This window comes from Neurospora tetrasperma, assembly GCF_000213175.1.
Source record: "Neurospora tetrasperma FGSC 2508 unplaced genomic scaffold NEUTE1scaffold_3, whole genome shotgun sequence".
NCBI classification, from domain to species: Eukaryota; Fungi; Ascomycota; class Sordariomycetes; order Sordariales; family Sordariaceae; genus Neurospora; species Neurospora tetrasperma.
Genome location: NW_009799101.1, coordinates 2,308,752 through 2,328,301, shown reverse-complemented (window position 1 = coordinate 2,328,301; position 19,550 = coordinate 2,308,752). Strand labels below are relative to the sequence as shown.

The following is a 19,550-nucleotide window of genomic DNA, read 5'->3' as shown; positions in this document are numbered from 1 at the left end:
GTGCATATAGGGTGTTTCTTGTACGGAAACTGGGAAACGTCCGGGCGTACAACGAACCAAGCCGGCGCGACTAACGCGGAGTAGTGGAGCACATCATTTGCTCTCTATAGGCTATAACGTAAGCCCTAATTGGCAACAAGATCCGGTATAGTGTAACGGTTAACATATCGCGTTTTCACCGCGAAGCTCGGGGTTCGATTCCCCGTACCGGAGTTCTCTTTTTTCGTTTTGTCATTTCTCTCACGAACTCTCATCTCCGGCCCATTACCTAGGGAGAATCTCCCGGGTTTCTTTTTGTTTTTTTCTTCTACTTTTTTTTTTTTTTTTTCATGGTTGAATTAGCATCAGGCTTACATCATGCCATGAAAGCTATGTGCAAATGTCCAGTTGTTCGTTCATCTTGGTCTCATCAAAGTTAGTGCTAACGAAAACGATGTATATGAAATACGAACTTGATGAAACGAAAACACAGGTTTATTAAGACATAGGAAACTGGTCGCGATTAAGCCCGCGACTTGTAATAAATGTCAAGATAATATTACCATGTAGTAGGAAGGAGGAAGAAAATAACACTGGCTCCTAGACAAAACATTACTGTTATTTTGGAATCCGCCCCTGTGCCTTCATGCCCCTTTCTCATCATGCGATATTTTCGAGTCCTTGGACTAGCGAACGTAAGAGACATTGATCTTGATACACAAACTGACAAGACAGCATGGGACCTGGAAACGAAATCGACAGAAACCGAAAGAAAATGTATTACGCCCTTTTTCATGACCATTTTACCGTGTAGCTACCTCGAAGCTATACAAATTATCAAAAGCAGATCGACAATGCGAAGTGAACGGTGAACACTTCTTCTCCCTTAAACTCCTTTTACGCATTCTCATAACTTTGTCCACACGCCCCCTTGGCGTTTTACTCTTCGTCATCATTGGCGGCGGCCTTGGCAGGAGAAGCTGCAGGCGAGCCAGCCGCCTCCTTTACTTCGTCCTTATCACCACCCTCTTCCGCATCTGCCTCAGCGGCTGCTCCACTCTCATCCTCGTCTTCATCGTCATCGTCATCCAGGATCCTGCCTCTCCTCGATCGCTTGTTCTGGCGTCTTGTTGAGACTGTGGCCTCTTCCTCCTCATCATCACCACCAACATCGGCCTTGGAGTCATCGATTTCCATCCGATCGACACTCTCCTCTGACCGGCTCCTGCCCCTCCTGGATTGCTCATCCTCGTCATCATCGTACTCCCCACCACTACGGGGAGAATGGCTGCGTTTCTGCTTCTTCTCAAGGGCCCTCTCAGCCCTCTCGAGAGCATCCATCTCCATACCAGGCTCGTCGCTCTCATCACTATCAACCACAATTTCGGCACTCTTGTACTTGCCAGTGGGCTCAGTCTTCCTGCTGGTAAGCCTCTGCTTCTTCTTGGGTGGTCTGCTCTTCCTGCCGCCCTCTTCGGCATCCGAGCCTGAGCCGTCACTATCGTCGTTGTCTCGGTCCCTCCGGCTCGTCTTCTTCTTCCTCTGAGCACGGCCCTTCCGCTCCCGCTCCTCGCCACCTCTCTCGCGCTTGGCAGGCGTGCTGCTGGCCTTCTTAATCTTTTGTCTCTTGATCTTTTCGCCGGTCTCGCTGTCGGTGGTCATCTCGGCCTCCCTACGCTGTCGGTCTTCCTCGGCTCTCTGCTCAGCTAACTTGCGGTCACGGGCGGCGATCTCCTCTCTCTCGCGCTTGATCTTCTCTTGGCGCTCGCGCTCCTCTTCCTCTTTCCTGCGAATCTCTTCCTCCTTCTTCTTGAGTGCTACTTGTCTCTGCTCAAGTGCTAGTTGGAGCTTCTCCTTGTTCTTTGACTCGTAGTCCCGCTGGGAGGCGAGGGCACGCTCGAGCTGTTTACGTTGAGTGTTACGAGCCATGTTGGCACGCTGCTCGATATCATGCTTTGGATAAGGTGGATGGTCCGAGGCCGCGATCTCATCGAGGGCGGTGATAGCGGACTCGAGACCAGAGGCAGCTTCCTCGAGTTGGGTAGAGGTACGCTGGTGCTCAGGCAGACCGTTGATGAACGAGGCGAGCTGGATCTGCACAAAAGCAACGTTGAACTTGAAGTGGACCTGCTCAGGGGCAACTTCTAGGGTCTGGAAAAGGCGTTAGTCACTGCCTTCAACTTTGGTGTTGGAATCAACGTACCTTCTGCGCATACTCCAATGCTGTCTTGTAAGCGTCCAGGTTACGCTCAGCGCGGCCCTTGTTCAGCCACGTACGACCAAGGCATGAGAGAATGTTGGCATCCTTTGCCTTGCCCTCCTTGCCAAGCGCGATCTCGTAGCTTTCGATAGCCTTGGTGAACTGCTTCAACTCGGCGTAAATGTGGCCCAAGTTGACAAAGACGTGGACGTCCTTGATGGTCTCGCGAACCTTGATGAAGATCTGCAATGCCCCCTTGTAGTCCTTCTTGTCCTCCACGAGTGCAATAGCAATTCCCTGGGCTGCGTATGCGTTCTTGGGATCCAACTGGAGTGCCTTGTCGAAGAACTCAACAGCACGGCTATAGGCGGCACTCCGCTTCTGCCTGTCTGCCTCCGACTCGCGACGCATTTCCCTAGCAGAAATAAGGTGTAGATTGCCCATGCCAACGAGAGCATAGCGGTCATGCTTATCATAGTTCTGCAGGGTGTGCTTGTAATGGCGTTGCTCTGGGTCTTCGGCGATGTTGTTGGGTCGCTTCCTGGAGCTAAGCTTCCCGAGAAACCAGCCGTACAGAGCACGCACCTCAAGGTCGGAAGAGTTCTCTTGATACAACTTGGCGACTGCATCCGGGCCTTCCTTGGTGCCGGGGTTATTCCGAAGCTTGATGTAGGCCAACCTGATACGAGCATCAGTGTAGTCATCGTGGCGTTTCAGCAAGCCCTCATACACCTCAACGGCCTTCTCAGACATGCCACGAGCCTCGTAACTACGGCCAAGATTGAAGCTGATGGTGGTAACCAAGGCGTCGGTGTCAGTGTCATCGTCCGTCTCACCAATTCTCATGCAAGAGCTGAGTGCAGCCTCAAACAGTTCGCTCGCAAGCTCGTGCTTTTCTTCCTGGTAGTAGAAGCAGCCGATGTTATTCAACAGCTGCGGCGGGAGAAACCTCCGGAGCGCAGCCTTGATAGCGGCTTCGCCCTCAACTTCATCCGGGCGCTCTGACTGGGGAACCTGGTCAAGCTCCAGCTGCTCGACTTGCTGAAGGCACTGGAGGGCCTTGTCGGGGTTCTCGGTCTCATAGAGACGGGCTAGGTTAAGAAGCACAGCGGCATCTGGCGCGAGGCTTTTCTTAGGATCCTTCCACGCCGTCCGCACGCTCTCCAGCAGGCCGATGGCCTTCTTTGCCTCGGCGGACTTATCCTCCTTGACCGGGGCAAACTGGTTGGCGAAAACCTCCTCGGCATACAAGTTGCCGAGCAGGATCATGGCTTCATAGTTCTTAGACTGTTGAATCATCTTCTCGAGGCGAAGTTTGGCTTCACCTAGGTCGTTCTTGATGACGGACAGCTGCGCCGCACCGAACTTGGCCGGCAGGTAGCCGCGTTCAGTGCCACCTCGGGCGTCATCCGCACGACGGTAGTAATCGGCGGCACGTTCGAGGTTATTGGCGTAATGTTCTTTGCGCGCGAGCAGGTACCAACCATCGCTCGCAATGGCGTTGACGTCAGTAAACTGTATGGCCTTGTGGGCAAGAGCTTCCACATGATCGAATTGCTTCCGCGAAAGGAAATAGCTGGCAAATGTGGCACATGTGAGGGGAAGATCTTTGTCAAGCTTGTAGGACTTTTGTGTGTACTCGGTCATAGCCTTCTTGTACAGCTTGATGAATTCCGGGCTATTGATGGGGACGTGTCCGCTCGCGTCGAGGTAGTAAAGACCTAGCAGAATGTTGCCGACCTTGGACTCAGCATTGATCTCGAGAGCTCGTTCCCAGGCAATCCTGGCGTCATCCTTGTATCCTAATTGCCAGAAGCAGCAGCCAATGCCAATTCGCGGGTCGGGGTCGACGAGATCTGGGGCTCTGGCTAGGGCGTCCTGATAGGCGACCAAGGCGTCGGCATATCTGCCAAGCGAGAAGAGTGCGCGGGCCTTGCCAATAACGGCAAGCATGTTCTTGCCGCTGGAAACTCGGAGGGCATCGTCGAAAGATTTAAGGGCGGCGCGCAGGGTTTCGGTCTTTTCGGGGTCGACTGCTCCGGGAGCCTTTGATGGTGGCTGGAGGGATGCCCTCAGAAGCTGGAGGACACCACGAGCCAGGAAGAGCGGAGGGAACGCTGGGTTGATGCGTGAAGCTTCGTTGAGGCTCTGGGTAGCGAGCTGGAGGTAGTATTCCTTGGTCTTTGCTTCGGAGACAAGGGCGCCCTCGGGGGCTACCCTGGGTGCCTCCCTGCTCTTCCACAAATACATCCAGCAGAGAGCTGAGACGATACTGAGCTTCTCCCTGGGGTTGTTGGCCTGCATGGCGTTGGCTCCTTTAATGAGCATCTCGATGGCGAAGTCGATCTTTTTCTGCTTGGCGTAGGCAAGGGACACTGTCATCCAATATGTCCGGGCGGCGCCTTCCATCTCGAAAAGGGTGCAGAGCTCGGTCGGGTCATCGGCGAGGACTTCAAGGTCGATTTCGACAGCTTCGTCATCTTGGTCTTGGACGGGAATGTCGATGGTAGAGGGGATGTCGGTGAAGCGCTTGCTCTTGGGAAAGCTATTAGAGCCTCCCACGGACGAGGCAGGAGAGACACCACGGCCGTTGGCGGCAGCGCCATTAAGGGCAGCTGAGACCATTGTGAATCACTGGTGAGGATTGTTGGTGCCGCGCAGCTTGGGGATATTATAAACGGACAGGGGCGCGGGAGAGGGTGACGAGTCGCCGAAGTGATCCCGCTCGCAGCCGTGCCCGAGCTTGGTAATCGGTAGCCTTGGGAGTTGAACGGGTAGAGTCGCAGATATAATTGTATGCTCGAAATGTGATGACTGTTAGCAACGGTTTAGGAGGGGTCACGGTGCATTGCGCTTCTGTGCAGGCGACGAGTTGGCGAAAGCAGCCGAGGCGGAAGGAAGAAAAACTGAAGGCAAGGTAACAAAAGTTTCGTAGCTGAGCGCTTGTATCAATGGGGGGAATGCCGTGTGTGCTGGGCTCGTACTTCAGTGAATTCCCGTAAGTCGATGTGTCGGAATGGTTCGGCCTTGGATAATGGTGGGTGGTTGATGGGAGCTGAGATGGCACTCAGGAAGAGCCCGGTGCACGTCGCGTTTGTGTCGCTGGAAGTGGAACCAAGTCGAGAACCGGATCCCGCTGATCAAGATGCGTCCAGGTCCCGGCAGAGAGACCCACCCCGTACCGTCGCGGCAGGCTATGCATGTAGCTTGCCCCACCGATGATGACCTTTTCTTTCTGTGCAAGTATCCAGTGTCAGCACCACTATCACGAGTGAGTCTGTCAAGTGACAACTGCGAGCACCAGTTTGTTCGTTTAACGCCTCTAAACATCACAACCAGTCTTGCCACCGAGACTGATGAACGAGCGCACAGCCAGATTCGAGGAGGCTGAAGACTACAAGTGAATACATACACTATTCCGAACGACAGGGAACCCGTGCACGCCCACTCTTTTGCCCCTGGTTAACGACTTTGATTGGCTGGTCAAAGCTGAGAACAAACAACCTCCGCCAAGACAAACCTCTTCGCCAATAAGAAACCCCTGAATAACCTCACATGCATTGAGGGAGAGAAGGGGGGGGGGGGGGGGGCTACATACGTACACGACCAAGCGAATTTCAAATACATAGATGCAGGAGAGAACTCAAGGAGGCGCAGTAGTAGATAGATGGACAGATGGATATGAAGAGGTAGGAGAAGATTGGAAAGTTTGGGCAATCTGAGAAAGGGGGAGAAGAATACCAGATATCCTTGTGGACGACGGAAACGGAATGAAAAGAGAGCTATTATGCGTGTTCTAATGGTGAGTATGCGTTCTACTTTTACCGGGTGGCATATCACCTCTACTAGTAGTCGGCCCGGGCCGCGTAAGGCTGAATGTGTATTGTCATGCCACGCAGCAGAACCAGGTCGTTTGCCGGTCTTCAATGGGTAGGATTTGCTACAAGTGCTCCTTGCTCATACATGCAAGAAAGAATATGTAGACGTAGCCTTTGATATGTTATGACACTTGTAAACCGGCGCAGTTGATGCGACGGGCAACTTAAAACACGCCTATCAAATTCCAGTGCACGGTCAACTCAGGCTTTGTATACTGTGAACTTGTCCATGGCAATCATCAAACGTAAGAATGGTAGCCAAGTAACAAAGTAAGTGTCTCAGGCACTGCACGGGCTTTTGACAGAAAAACATGGGTAGAGATCGGAAAATAACTAGGTGGGGATTCGAAAGTAAGCCAACACTCTCAGAGGAAACAAACCAACGAAGGAGAGACAAATCCGGGATTACTGTCATCGGACATTCGAATCTTCAGTATCAAAATGGGCAACTGTATACACTCGTACTACAGCAGTCAAACAAGTGCGCTCCTCTCTTCATCCACATTCACCGGTTAACCCCCTAACGAACAGGTCAACACGTGAAGAAGATCGAGACCGGTACACGCCGTATCTACATCTTTAAACGACAATCCACAAAAGATATGGAGTTTCTTGAGGATATGTTAATGTATAGAATTATATTCCACTTCCGAGCGAGTTCGGATCTTGGGTGTTTCGTTAAGTAGCATTGTCGAGTTCATGTTGCCAACAAAAACTTGGTGGACTTGGGAGACATTGGCGCAGGTAGCCGAAGAAGTTCCACCGTTTGTTTGACAAACTTCCACAAACTTGCCCCAATTGATGTGCCTCCTAGACGGGCAAGTGTGCCAACTCTTTGATGCCCGCAAAGTGAATGCCAACCCTCACATGCTAGAGAAGATGAAGAAAACCACAAACATCGCCAAATCGCAGTTCGGCACCGAAAGAGAAAATCGCGTTTTGTCGATATATGAGATAGAAAAGTTGGCAATGGAAAATCAACAGCAATAATACACGCTCATCAACGCAGACCAATCAGCTAACCAATCCAGCCAACTCATCTTTCGGCGCTCCGCCCGTCGCCCAACGAGTAAGATGATAAACAAACTCAAAAGTAAAAGACCATGAGAGAATATGGTTACCCATTGAAATGATAGTAATAGCCAACACTCCTTGTGGGAGACATGAAGAAAGATATAAAGCCAAGGACTACCCGCAGTCTCCCACCGTTTTCCAGTTTAGTCCAGTCCAAACCATTCAGATCAGCATTCATCAACCACATTTCCAGAACGAACAAGTCATACAGTTGCACTCACGATCACAAAGAGAGAAGCAGAAATCAGAAAACAACCTGCCGCCATCTTCTTCTCAAAAAGTTACACACCACAGACTCCTCCCAACGCCATCAAAATGAAGCTGTGCGCTCACGCCAACAGGTCATGCCTCTGCACGAACTCTGTCGAAGATGGCAAAACGCTCTGTTCCCATTGTGATGCAGGTGGCTGTGGTGTTCTTTGAGCTGAGAGTCACGGGAATCGAAATTCAGATTCGAAGGAGAGTTGTGGAGTGGGAGGACTCTGCGATAAAGGAGGGAGGCTTTTTCCGGAACATATGGGGCAGAGTGATGGAATGGGAGTTGTAAAGCGGCTTTTTGGTGGTTCGGGCAGGGAAGAAGAGTTAGAAGGTATACCATGATAGAGGAGGTATTTGAGGTTGGAAAAGGATCAATGCTTATTACGAGTAGAAGGCATAGCCAAAAAGCATCATAGAAAAATTTCATCGATTTACCTCCCGCGTCGCGCAAAACCACACACCCTTTCCCACCCCTCAACATCAAGAACATAAACCCATATCACTGATACCCGAATTCATCATCATTTGTTTCTCCAATCGAAGAGAGAAGGAGTAAAAAGTTCAGTCGCCCAGGAGGCCTAGGAGAACGGACCACCATGCACCAACTGTCAACCTACGGAAACTGGAATTCGGGGCGCCACGCTCACCGGCAATATTTCGATCAACGGGAACCACTAAGCCATAAGATCAGACCACAGTGCCGGCCCGTTGTGGTAGAGGGCTATGTACCGGGCCTTATATACCCGTTGATATATTTGGGCCAGGTTCAGATTCTCCGGCGGCGGCGCGGGGTGGAGAGTTCAAGTCGTTTCGACATTTGGAAGAAAGGGGGTCGGCTGGGCGCCAGCGAAGGCAGGAGCGGTGGCAGATACCTGGTACTGTACGAAGCCTCTACGCATTCTGGACTTCGTTGTTAATGAGAATGGCTTTGGGGGTTTAGGTCACCCTCTCTATCACTTGACTTATAATCTTGCCCTGGTGATACCTTGCACCAAAATTGTAGCTTTTGCCTCTTGAGAAGCCACCTAGCCTCCCACGCCTTCTATGGGCACAACAACTCCTCACCACCTCCCCCCACCATTACTCAACCCTCTCACTCCTCCAACCTTGTCCGCCATCCTGCTCAATCTCCCCATCCTCGACATCCCATAGACCCCTAACCCCCTCAACCTCAACCCCGCCTCGACGACCTCATTCAAACAACCCGCCCCCCTCTCTTTGACACACTTCCCCTTCCTTTTCACCACACCCCCTCCTCCCTGACCATCATCCGCCACCTCGTTGTCGCAACAACTGCCCACCAGGCACCTGAAACCTTCCCCGGTCTGCCCTGATGCTGGCGTCAGGCACTCGGCGTTGGTATCGCAGCCGATCTCGTTCTGGCACCAGTCATCTAGCGAGCAGAAGGCTTGGCCGTCCGGGTCGAGGCCGCAGAGACAATCACCCAAGGGGGCGGAAGGGCAGGGGGTGAATGTGTAGGTGCCGCAGGTGCCGGGAGTGCAGGAGGCGGAAGGGGTTGGGGTAGTGATGGACGTTGTGGTGACTGTGAGGGTTGAAGTTGTTGTTATTGTGGATGGGGGAAGGGTGGTTTTGATGATCATCGTGTGGCAGATTAACGAGGTGAGATAGGGATGAGTTGTGTTGGATGATATTGAAATGGTGTTGTTGGTGGTTGGGTAGGGAATTTCGGTTGACGTGGACGGATGGCTTGGGAGATCCGAGTGGTTATGTGCCCATCGAGGCTGGTTTTGGGCAGATGATTCGGCGCTTGTTGACTTTCCAGTGATGGACAGCATGGCCGTGATAGTGATTGTTATTGTGGACGTGGTGTAGGATGTCTGGTTACTGGATGCATCAGAACAAGTTAGCCCCATGAACTAAAGTATGGCCATAAAGGTGGTTGGGAAGAGAGAGAGAGAGAAAAAACAAAAAAAAAAAAAAAGGGGGGGGGGGGAGGGAGGGGGCATCAGCAAAGGGTTAATTGCCTTGGATTTGGAGTAAGGGTAGTGAAGACCGTTGTTGTGCAGTTCTGATGATTATGTACGTCTTCGATAGTCGAAGTCGTGGTGGCATGGTCAGCAAGAGACAAAGCCGCGAGGGCCCAAAGCATGGCCAAGGCTTGCTTCATGATGTTTGATGTCCAACGTAGACAACAAGGCTGGCTTAGACAGCTCTTCCACAGACAAGACAGTAGAGAACACGGGCTGATTCAGTCTTATAGGGAACAGAAAGGGGGGAAACTCGGAAGGCTCAAGAATTCTTTACATCAAACACTAGTATATACCCTCTGCAGAACACAACAGTGGCGCGGCAAGTTGTCGGGCTTTCTATCGGCGAGTTTCTCGGAGACCGACACAATACTTGATATGGTGCTGAAGTTCGGGGTTGGAGAGAAGCAAGGGTTGTCAGCCACTTGAAGCTAATCCTGGGTTGTGTAACTGATCGGAACGAACTCGTGCAGGGACCTGTTGAGCTGAAGGCATGTTTGTGGTAATCGTAAATGGGTATCATAAGTTAGCCCAGCCTTCGCAGGCCAGGTATTGAATATATCCTAGTCCTCCTCGAAGAAGCCTCCGTCGTCGCTCTCGCTCGCGCTCTCCTCCTCCGTCTTGCCGTATTTGCCCTTGGCTGGGCGCTCCTCGCTCTGTGACGAAGACTTATTGGCTGTCTTTTTGGAAGTGGGTTTCGAAAAGTCGCGTTCCGGTCGTCTGTCGCGAATCTTCTCCAGAGCGCTCTTACCCTCTTGGCGGGCCTTTTCGATGGTGGTCCACATTGGGGGTCTTGAGGAGTGAAGGTGGTGTGCGGCTGAACTCTTCTCGTCCTTCTCTGCGGCTTCGTCCTTGGGCTTGGGGTACAAGCTGATGTAGGTCTCCATGTGAGGGTGGTAGAGAGCATAATCGAGGTCGACCTCGGCAATGTGGAGGTCGGCTTTTAGCCTGGCGATCTCGGCTTCGTCTTTGGTTTCGTCGAGTTGCTTCATCAGCTGCTTTGCGAGGCGCATGGCCTTCTTGCGCTCTGTTTCGTGAAGGTCTGGGTCAGCGATGCGATACGTGCAGGCCTCCAAAACTTGGACCACATACCAAAGAACCTGACCATATGGTACTTGCTGATCATCTTGCTTCTCAACTTCCTGTCACTCTCGTCGGCAATCCTCTGCTTGTGGGCTTGCAGTTCGCGCTCGAGGTCGTTCCTGACATTGGCAGGCAGCTTTTCGTTCTTGTGTTCGAGAAGGCGCTCAATTGCTCTGACACGCTTCTTGATCTGACTAAGGTTGCCATCGTTGATCTTCTGGGTGGTCTTCTGGCGCTTTGCAATGTTCTTGGGGTTGAACCTGTTGTGCGGGTTTCTGTTTCTTTTCTGGGGCTGGTTTTGCTCCTGGCCATCGGCGTTCGACCCCTCGGCCTCTTCATACGATCGCTTTCCCATTTCTGCGGCGCGCTGGGGTGATATGTTCAGAAGATAGAATGATTTCTTTGGTGATGGTGGCGGCGGTAAGGTGCAATCTGGAACGGGCAATGGGTCGTTGTCGCGATGGTTCGTCTTGTGTTTCTTTCAATTCGAGAAAATTAAGTGGAGCCTCGCCGAAAGAATGGACGGGAGCAAAGAGCTGCCAGTGAAACCCCTGCAGCCCCTGCTATCGGCCTGCAGGGGGCGCTGGCTCACTGCAATACACACATACCTACTATGTATGGTAGGTGACAGAGTGCAGTTTGTGATTTGGGTTAGGGTTAGGTAGCACCCATCAGTAAACGGGACTTTCAAGTCTCCAACCGGGCAGCCAACACGGCAGCGCGGCTTCAGGTTTCCTCTATCATGGAAAGTCTCGTCTCCCTTCCCTACGTCCGCCTTCAACAACCACAGCATGAAGCTGTAGTCAAACGGTAGTTTGATCGATTTCTTTACTCTTCATGAACTTTCATGAGCATGGTTTTGATAGTTGATATCTTTACCTCTTCGGAGCGGGATTCATGAAGCACGGGCGATCAAAGGTCATCTGGCCGAGAAGGAGCGCTGAGGAGCGTTTGGATCTCCTAACCTACAGTACTAAGTACCTGCTCAACAAATTCATCTTCTCATCATAAGTACTTAAGCTCTCACTTGAAGCCGCGGTAGCGAATGAAGGGCCCTTCTACATCATCTTACTCCATCACATAACTTTATACTAACCAGGGCACAACGACATCACGCCAACTCGCCAGGATGGATCGCCCAGAGCCGGGTCTCATCAGGTGGTCCCCGAACGCGGGGCGCGACCTCTTTCTTCACATCAACCTCCAGCACCACGTTGTGCAGCTCCATGAGCCGACAGGCTTCGCCCGGAAAGGCAAATTCGAGTCGAGGACGCTCGGCAAATATGACGAACTACCCCCTCTCACCACCTTTGACTGGTCCCCCTCCGTGCCCGGCCTGGTCGCCGTGGGCACCTCGACCGGCGTTGTCAATATCTTGCGCGTCGACGACAACTCAAACGCAGTCTTGGATCTCAATCTCAAAATGTCCCGTACCTGTCAAGCTGTCGCCTTTAGTACCGCTGGAAAGCTTGCTGTTGCCCTGGACAGAGTGAGAAGTGATAACTGCCTTTACATTTGGGACGTCAACCGGCTATCGACCATGGATACCAACGCGCATGGGTTCAGCAGTGTAGTACCCTTTACCGATCCCATAGATCGTCTTGAGCCCAGTGTGTCAGTATCCAGCGTTAGGTTCTTCGAGGACAACCCCAATGTCCTCGTGGCCGGTATCAAGGGCCAGGGTCTCCGGATACATGATCTAAGAGGTAGCGTCCGAGTTCACAGTCAAGCCTTCTTTTCACAAAGTGCGAGCTGACCTGTCTTCCAGAACAAAGCCACAGCTCGGTCGTTCATTTCCCCACCAAATGTTGCAACAACCTTGCTATTGACTACGCAGACCAGAATTACTTTGCCTCCTCGGCCTTGGACCAGCCGGGTGTCATGGTTTGGGACCGACGTGCAACCCACCGCCAGGTTGCAAGGCCCTCGTACAACGAGGCCGTTAAGGACGACGACTTACCCTGGGGCGGAGCCTTGCGTCTGGAAAAAGCGGTGCGCGTCCTTACTCAGGATCCGGCCCAGGACACCAACACCTCCTACATCCGTTCCATTCGTTTTTGTCGAGACAAGCCCGGTATGCTAGGCGTGCTATCACGGGCCGGCCAGCTCCGAATCTTGGACACGAGACATGAATATGTGGAGCCTAGTGACCAGTTTGAGAACAGCCCGGAGCTACTCGAGGTAGCCAGATCGTACGAGATGGACCCTTTCTATCTGGACAACACCCGCCACAAGCACGAGAAAATTGTCTCCTTTGACTGGATCACAATGCCTTCACCCATTGCCCAAGCCAGAATGCTTGTCTTGAGGAAAAATGGCAATTTCGATGTATTGGAGAAACCGTCCTTTACGTCCGAGTACCCGTTTAAGCTTATCCCGTGGCAAGCACCCCACCGAGGACTGGAAGGTAAAGAACCACCTGAAGATTCGTCCTACCCTTGGCTCCCGGGCGAACAAAAAACTCACAATGTTCTAGAAAGGATATCTTATCATCAAACCATGGACTTCGAGATTCCTCAAACGCAGGAAATCCTGGGACCCTTCTTGACCGAGAAGGCGTTGGCAAATAAGCAGCTATTCGGGCCAGACAAGGCAAACCTTACTGCGGTTGTTGAAGACGCCATGCAGTCGGACGTGTACACTGACCTGATAGGCCCGGACGGTTTTAACAGGATTAGCGATTTGAAGTTCCCCGAGGGGTATTCTACGACCGCGCCGATTGCCGAGAAGTTGGCGGCCCTGAGGATGACGGTCGGAGGAAGGTCACCAAACGGCTTGAACACGCGAGGTGAACCGTTAGGACAATTGGAGCGCCATGAGAACTTGCTAATGAAACTCATGGATCGAAGCAACTTTCCTAGAGAGGCACAAGTGATTCTCGACCATACCATGATCTTCCGTGCAAAGGAAGGGTATCTATTCAACTATAGAAGAAACCAGCAGATCGTAGCCGATGACCCATGGCTTCAAGATATGTGGGCTTGGATTACAGGTAAATTCATTCTCAGCCCCAAGCCAACGCTGCTGGGTTTCTAACGGAGTCGTGTCTGCGACAGGAGCCGACGAAGCAGCTTCAGATGGCGGGATGATGTCTCATCCTCTTGATTTGAGCTATATGGGAGTGTACACATTGTGGACAAACGATCTTGGTAAGTCCTAATTTATACTTCTCTCTGCTTATCACTACTTTGACACGGAAATAGGGAGCAAACCTCAAGCAAGGCTATCAGACCACTCACATGCTCCTGACCAAGCTGGTTGGGAGCGTTGCTTGAACGCCATCAACAAGAAATTGGGGCTCCCAAAGTTTGACGGCGTCGATACGAAGCGTCCCCACCATCGCGAAATGTGTCTCGAGATGTGCAAATGGGGTCGAAACTATGATGCAGATTTGATCGATGGACAATCTACCTCCAGCCTGAGCAAAGACGCCTCAGTATGGCACACAATGGCGGCTGCTCAAGCCCTCTTCAGAGGCGATACTAGGGGCGCTGTGCAAGTCCTCAAGCAAGCCAGCACCGATCATCCTGAACTCCTCTTTGTCTCTCTCGCACTGCAGCTCGTAGGAAACGTCACGCAAGAGGGAGACAGAATGAACAAGAACAACGCTGTCAAGGAAGCGCTCGACTTTGACGAACGCGTGGCCTCCAAAACCGACCCCTATTTGCGCGCAATCTCATCCATTATCGCCACGGGTGACTGGCTGACCATTGCCAACCAACGCTCTCTCCCTCTCCGAGATCGCGTGTACGTCGCCGTGCGCTATCTCCCCGACGACGCCCTGACAGTTTGGCTCCGCGCCGAAACCGAAGCAGCCATGGAGGCCGGCAACATCGAAGGAATCGTGTTGACCGGCATCACGGACCCCCTCGTCGACATCCTCGCCCGCTACGTATCCAAGTTCGGTGACTTCCAGACCGCTACGCTCGCGCTATCCATCTGCTCACCGCGCTTCGTCGACGATGTGCGCGCCGCGGCCTTCCGCACCGCCTACCGCGCCTACCTTCAGCGGCACCACGCCTTCTTCCTCCGCGCCAAGTTTGACGTCGAGTCAACCAAGCGGAGCAAGCACCAAGGTCGCCCGACTCTCAGGCCTCCAGGTCGTCAGATCGCCCTGCGCTGCGTCTACTGCGATGCCTCGACGAGTCTCCACACTCACAACAATAGCTCCTCCAACAGCTCCAACACTAACGGCCACTTACCTGGAAACGCCTCCCCGTCTATACCAAGCTTTATGGTCCAACACGCTGCCGCCCAACAAGCCCAAGCCCAAGCCCAAGCCACCGCGGCCGCAGCGGCTGCAGCGCAGCAACAACCAATATCTGGAACCTCGGGTAGTGGTGGCGGAGGCGTAACCACGCCCAACATCCCGATTCCTCCCCCGCCTCCTCCGCCCGACGCCCTGCAGCTCCCGCCGGCGGCTGCGGCGGCGCAAAGCAGTAAGAACCCCTTCACGGAGAAGATGGTACAAGCGGGCATCTCCTGTCCGAACTGCAAGCGTCACCTGCCGCGGTGCGTCGTCTGTCTAGAAATCGTCGGCATGCCGCGCAGTGACTTATCGGGCTCTGGCGGTACGGAAGGGACGGGGACGATGGGTAGAGGAGGCCCAGGAGGATCAGGTACAGCTGCGGGAGGTGGTTACGGAGGAGGAGCAGGAATCCAAGCAGGTGGGACAATGGGTAGTCTTCATCACGGAGGCGATGATCATCATCAGATGTCGGCGGTGGACATGACGAATAAAATGGCGGCGAGGTTTCCGACATTTTGCTTGCAGTGTGAGCATGTCCTGCATTTAGATCATGCTAGGGAGTGGTTCGCTAGGCATCAGGAGTGTCCGGTGCCAGAGTGTAGGTGTAAGTGTAACTTTAGGGCGAATCCGGAGTTGAGGTATCGGTAGATGAGTGGGGAGGTGGAGGCTGGAGGGAGGGAATGAGGGAGGGAGGAAGGAAGGAAGGAAGGCTAAAGGGAGAGAAGGTAAAACGGGTCGGTTACATAAAGGGGATTCCACTGCTGGGTGATACACTGTAGTGAGGGCTCTGGTATGTAAGGGTGATTGTCATGTTGGCATCATACTTATAAGTATCGTAGCACTTAGCATATGGGCCGACACTTTCTTCACTCTACCCTCCTTCTTTACTTACCATCCGTATCCCTCACGCTCCCCTACCCTCCTTTCCTGATACGAGCCAAGTTGCCTTTGAACTTCTGTGGGTCTCTTGAACATCGGATGACTGTGAACTAAAATACCATACACAGCCAATCAACTGAACAGTAGAGACCTCTCCACGGGGTTTCTGACCTTACTAGTGTATGTGTATGTGATAATAATAAATATACGTTCATTGGGCCTCTTCGTTCTGCGAATACCGATTCCGTCACCGATGGACTCCGACTTGCACCCCTTTCGGTTTCTCTTCACTATGTATACACAAGCCAAGCAAGGCTCCGCCTCATACCAACTTGTTCTTGGTCTTCTTGGTCCTCTTGGTGTTCTTGGTAATTCTTGTAATAGTGTTGGAAAAGCCTTGGGACGTCTGTCTTGGTCGTCTTGGCTGTCTTGTGTGTTTTCTTGGTTGTCTTGTGTTTCCTTGGACACTCTCTGGGAAGCTTGGAGTTCTTGGCTTTCCTGGGCGGGCGGCTCGCAGGACTCAGTGAACAGTGATAAAGCAGTGTCACAAGCAAGCCAAGAGCTCTTTTTCCTGTTGTCATATCCGGCTTTCCCTTTCTTCCAGAAGTTCCTGGTGTTGCAATGGGAGGCTGGGCGCCAAGATGTCTTCTACCGTGTGGCTAAAGATGGACGGACGGGAGTGGCTTCAATGGTGGGCAGCGTGCTCGCAACCCTTCAAAGTTCAGAACACGCAATCTGTCACTTGCACTGCTCGCTCTCAATATATTTTGACACAACCGAGAAAGTCTTGGGTCATGACGATGAGAACGAAGAATCAGCCTAAGCCACAAAGAGCAAATAATATGTGAGCGTAAGAGATTGGAGAGGCGCCGGAGGAGGCTCCGCTGGTGGATGGCCGGGTGGACGCCTGTACCCATAATGCGTAGTGTACACCTCTGCAGGCATTTAAAAGGTTAGCGTGCTACAGCCAAGGCGCTAAACCCAGACAATAAACTAGGATTCTTACTATAGTAAATGCCTTATATTCTGTAGTCTAATAATCAATAGAATTACTATTAGCCTCAATAACCTTTCTCATCCTTTCCGGTATTGAATGGGCCAACTTTAAAAGAAACTCTTCTGGAATATTATTCCAAGCCTGCATTATAGCCTCCCTGAGCTTCTTTGGTGTTAATAATTGAATATTGCATTTTAACTCTACGAGTAATTTAATCTATGGTTAAACGTTTTCAATTGGTGCTAAATCCGGAGAATAAGTAGGGAACCTTTTTCTTACTTAAGAAATTAATCTCCATCCCTTTAATAGCTCTTTGGGTAGCTTTTGCTTTGTGAGAAGGAGTATTATTTTATTGGAAGATAATACCGGCTTTTGGATATTCCTGGGTAAAGGTAGTAACTATTGGGAGAATGAAAAAGATATACTTATAGGTAGTAACACCTCCAAACTCTTTGTCCCAAAGAAAATAAGGCTCTTTTTTTCCTCTAGCAAAGGATCCCTAGAGTATCTATCTGTAAGGCTTTCTCTTAGCTAAAGAGAAGTTATTAGGATCGTCTTCATCGTCTAAAGTGACCCATTATTTCTATATCAGATTATTAGTTGCCTAAGTCTCATTAGAGATGAGAATACCTTCCTAATTTCGAGGTATAGGCCACTGACGCTTTATTTTTTGATATTAATTAATTCTTTCTCTTTTATTAGTATTGATTCTCCTTATTCTTCTTCTTCTTGCTTTTCTTTTAAAACTAAGTGAATAAAGCGCCTTTCTCAATACTTTATCTCTAGTAGAAAGTAAAGGGGGGAGGATAAGAGGAAAGTTACTCTAAGAGATGAAATGGTAATTCTGATCTAATTTCATCTACTTTCTTAGGGCGTTCTTTTGAGGGATTTGGAGAAGGCTTTTTCTTGGTTTTCTCTTTTGAAGAGTGAGAGGTCCAACGTAGGTTTTTTGGACTTGACGGAAAGTGAAGCCAGTTTTTACAGAAATTTCGAGGTAGGATAAATTGGTGTAAGTTCGGAGGGAGTGAATAGAAACCTGGTCATCCCTCATTAATTGGGCGTTTTTCTTCTTCAGGGTGGAAGGAGGTTCCAATTCTATTATCATCGTAGTTTTTATTATTGCAAAGAAGATGAGAATGATGTGGTTGCCCATGCTCAAAGCCGGCTGCCAGAAGTCCCCCATTTTAATAAGAAAGTATTTCGCTACAGAAACTGGTAGCAGATATACCTCTACTCTACCATTGGTTACCCGGATAAGCCGGTCGCCACCATTGGTCGCCACCCCTGCAAATTCATTGCGCTAACCTTTTAAATGCCTGCAGAGGTGTAAATATCGAATCCACTAGCGAAGAATCCAGATCACGAACCTTTGTCCCAAGCTTGACAGGCGCGGCTTTGCGACTGCAGTCGGGGTGAGCACGTGTCTACCGTCTCCGGTGTCGAGTCGCTAGAGAGGCCCGGGGCCGTGGAGATTAGTTCTAGGCGCTGGAAATAGGTAGGATGTTCCGGGGCTGTTCTGAAAAGCAACCTTGGCGGATGGCAGCGCTTGGCATGGTCCTGGTCTCCGGCCCTGTCGACAGCCGATGTCCCTTTGGTGTTGACAGATTGGTTGTGTTGGAACGATGGCTTGGATCATCCACCAGTTGGACTGTACCTATCCCATGATTGGACCATCTTACTCTTCGATGGAAGGTTAGAGCTTGCCATAGATGGATTGTCTCGACGTTGAAAACGGGGCAGTTGTCGATGTCGCATATGCCATCTACAACCGCTATTCTAGTGTATACCTCCACCGTACGTACGTACCTGCCTTCCGTCATGCATTGTATCCATACTACCCTACATTGCGGTTGCCGAGAGATACCAAGTCGCCAAGTTGGCCAAGTAAAGACCAAGAACACCAAGAATGACCAAGCCCTTGGCTGACTTGGCAGTTCTCAGCGTGATCTTTTGGCTTCTGATGGAATACCTATGCCACTGTCTGCCGTTGTGCCATTGAATAACATTTGTTCACCTTCCTGCTGCCCCTTGTGAAAAGCCATCCCCAGAAAGCAGTTTGCTGGGCTTGGTCAATTATCGGGCAATTGGTCCCGTCCGATGGCAGTGGATTGCGGAACACAGCTCGGCGGCTTTCAATCCGCAGAGGCGGAAAACCTACAATCGGACATCCTCATCCGCCGTCAACCGACCATGACCAGGCCGCGGGGCCTTTCCCTTTGCAGTCTGGCAGTCAAAGAGTGCCCACCGCCCTCATGCGCGGGTGACTTTTACCCCGTACACTACTCCTGGCCATGATTGGGAGGGGGTGGAAATGGGTCAATGGGGTGGTAAATGGGTAAGAGGACAAAATTCACCAGACGGGGTTGACCAATCACACGAGCCAGCAGCCGGACGATGGCTCAACGGCCCCACCTGTAGCCACCCACCCACCCACCGCGATGAAGAGAGTGGGAGTCCACAAGCACATGCACGCTCAAAAACAGCCCAAAACACAAAAGGGACTTCCTACCTTGAATTTGGTCATGGGATCGAATAGATGTCGACAGACGGCATCGAAAAACCGTCTACCCAAGCGATCTTGAGCATTCAAAGCAAGCCCCAAAGCAGGAGAAACAGGATGGCGCCGAATCGAGACAGGCGACAGCCGTAGGAGCCAGTGAAGAGTCAACGACAAGTGTGACCACTTCACCAAGGGGGCAATGAGGGGAGACGAGACTGTGGAGGATCGCCAAGCCATTTTCTGTAATGCCAAGGCTTGGCACGGACTTGGCGTCTCTTGGCACTTAAGTCGCGCTGTTAGTGTCCCCGAGCGGCGCGATCCCTGTGGTTCAAGCTGGCCGGAGCTAGACAGCGCGTGCTGTGTGGCATCTTTCAGTGATCCCACCCCAGTTGCGCCTTCCATGTCCGCACCGGGACCCCTCTGCATCGACCAAAGGCACGCCACATTGCACCACAAACAGAGGGT

At 51.6% G+C, this 19,550-nt stretch overlaps 5 protein-coding genes across 5 annotated transcripts; 1 reads left to right on the top strand and 4 right to left on the bottom strand.

Annotated features, from left to right (window-relative positions):
* Positions 1 to 584: 584 nt before the first annotated feature.
* Positions 585 to 4,947, bottom strand: NEUTE1DRAFT_122149 (uncharacterized protein; the record flags this gene model as incomplete). The annotated part of the gene is made up of 2 exons (XM_009852580.1): positions 585 to 2,130; positions 2,183 to 4,947. 2 exons carry the CDS (start codon positions 4,802 to 4,804, stop codon positions 919 to 921), a joined length of 3,834 nt encoding a protein of 1,277 aa, XP_009850882.1.
* A 3,503-nt stretch (positions 4,948 to 8,450) lies between these two features.
* Positions 8,451 to 8,990, bottom strand: NEUTE1DRAFT_42519 (uncharacterized protein; the record flags this gene model as incomplete). Its single annotated transcript, XM_009852012.1, has 1 exon — positions 8,451 to 8,990. One exon carries the CDS (start codon positions 8,988 to 8,990, stop codon positions 8,451 to 8,453), a length of 540 nt encoding a protein of 179 aa, XP_009850314.1.
* A 950-nt stretch (positions 8,991 to 9,940) lies between these two features.
* On the bottom strand, positions 9,941 to 10,922 carry NEUTE1DRAFT_146314 (uncharacterized protein; the record flags this gene model as incomplete). The annotated part of the gene is made up of 2 exons (XM_009852579.1): positions 9,941 to 10,404; positions 10,470 to 10,922. 2 exons carry the CDS (start codon positions 10,813 to 10,815, stop codon positions 9,941 to 9,943), a joined length of 810 nt encoding a protein of 269 aa, XP_009850881.1.
* A 667-nt stretch (positions 10,923 to 11,589) lies between these two features.
* NEUTE1DRAFT_122147 (uncharacterized protein) lies at positions 11,590 to 15,640 on the top strand (the record flags this gene model as incomplete). Its single annotated transcript, XM_009852578.1, has 4 exons — positions 11,590 to 12,070; positions 12,298 to 13,452; positions 13,664 to 15,313; positions 15,549 to 15,640. The coding sequence occupies 4 exons, from the start codon at positions 11,590 to 11,592 to the stop codon at positions 15,638 to 15,640; spliced, it is 3,378 nt and encodes a 1,125-aa protein (XP_009850880.1).
* A 1,804-nt stretch (positions 15,641 to 17,444) lies between these two features.
* NEUTE1DRAFT_109976 (uncharacterized protein) lies at positions 17,445 to 18,409 on the bottom strand (the record flags this gene model as incomplete). Its single annotated transcript, XM_009852577.1, has 4 exons — positions 17,445 to 17,680; positions 17,953 to 18,211; positions 18,265 to 18,347; positions 18,388 to 18,409. 4 exons carry the CDS (start codon positions 18,407 to 18,409, stop codon positions 17,445 to 17,447), a joined length of 600 nt encoding a protein of 199 aa, XP_009850879.1.
* Between the last annotated feature and the right edge of the window lie 1,141 nt (positions 18,410 to 19,550).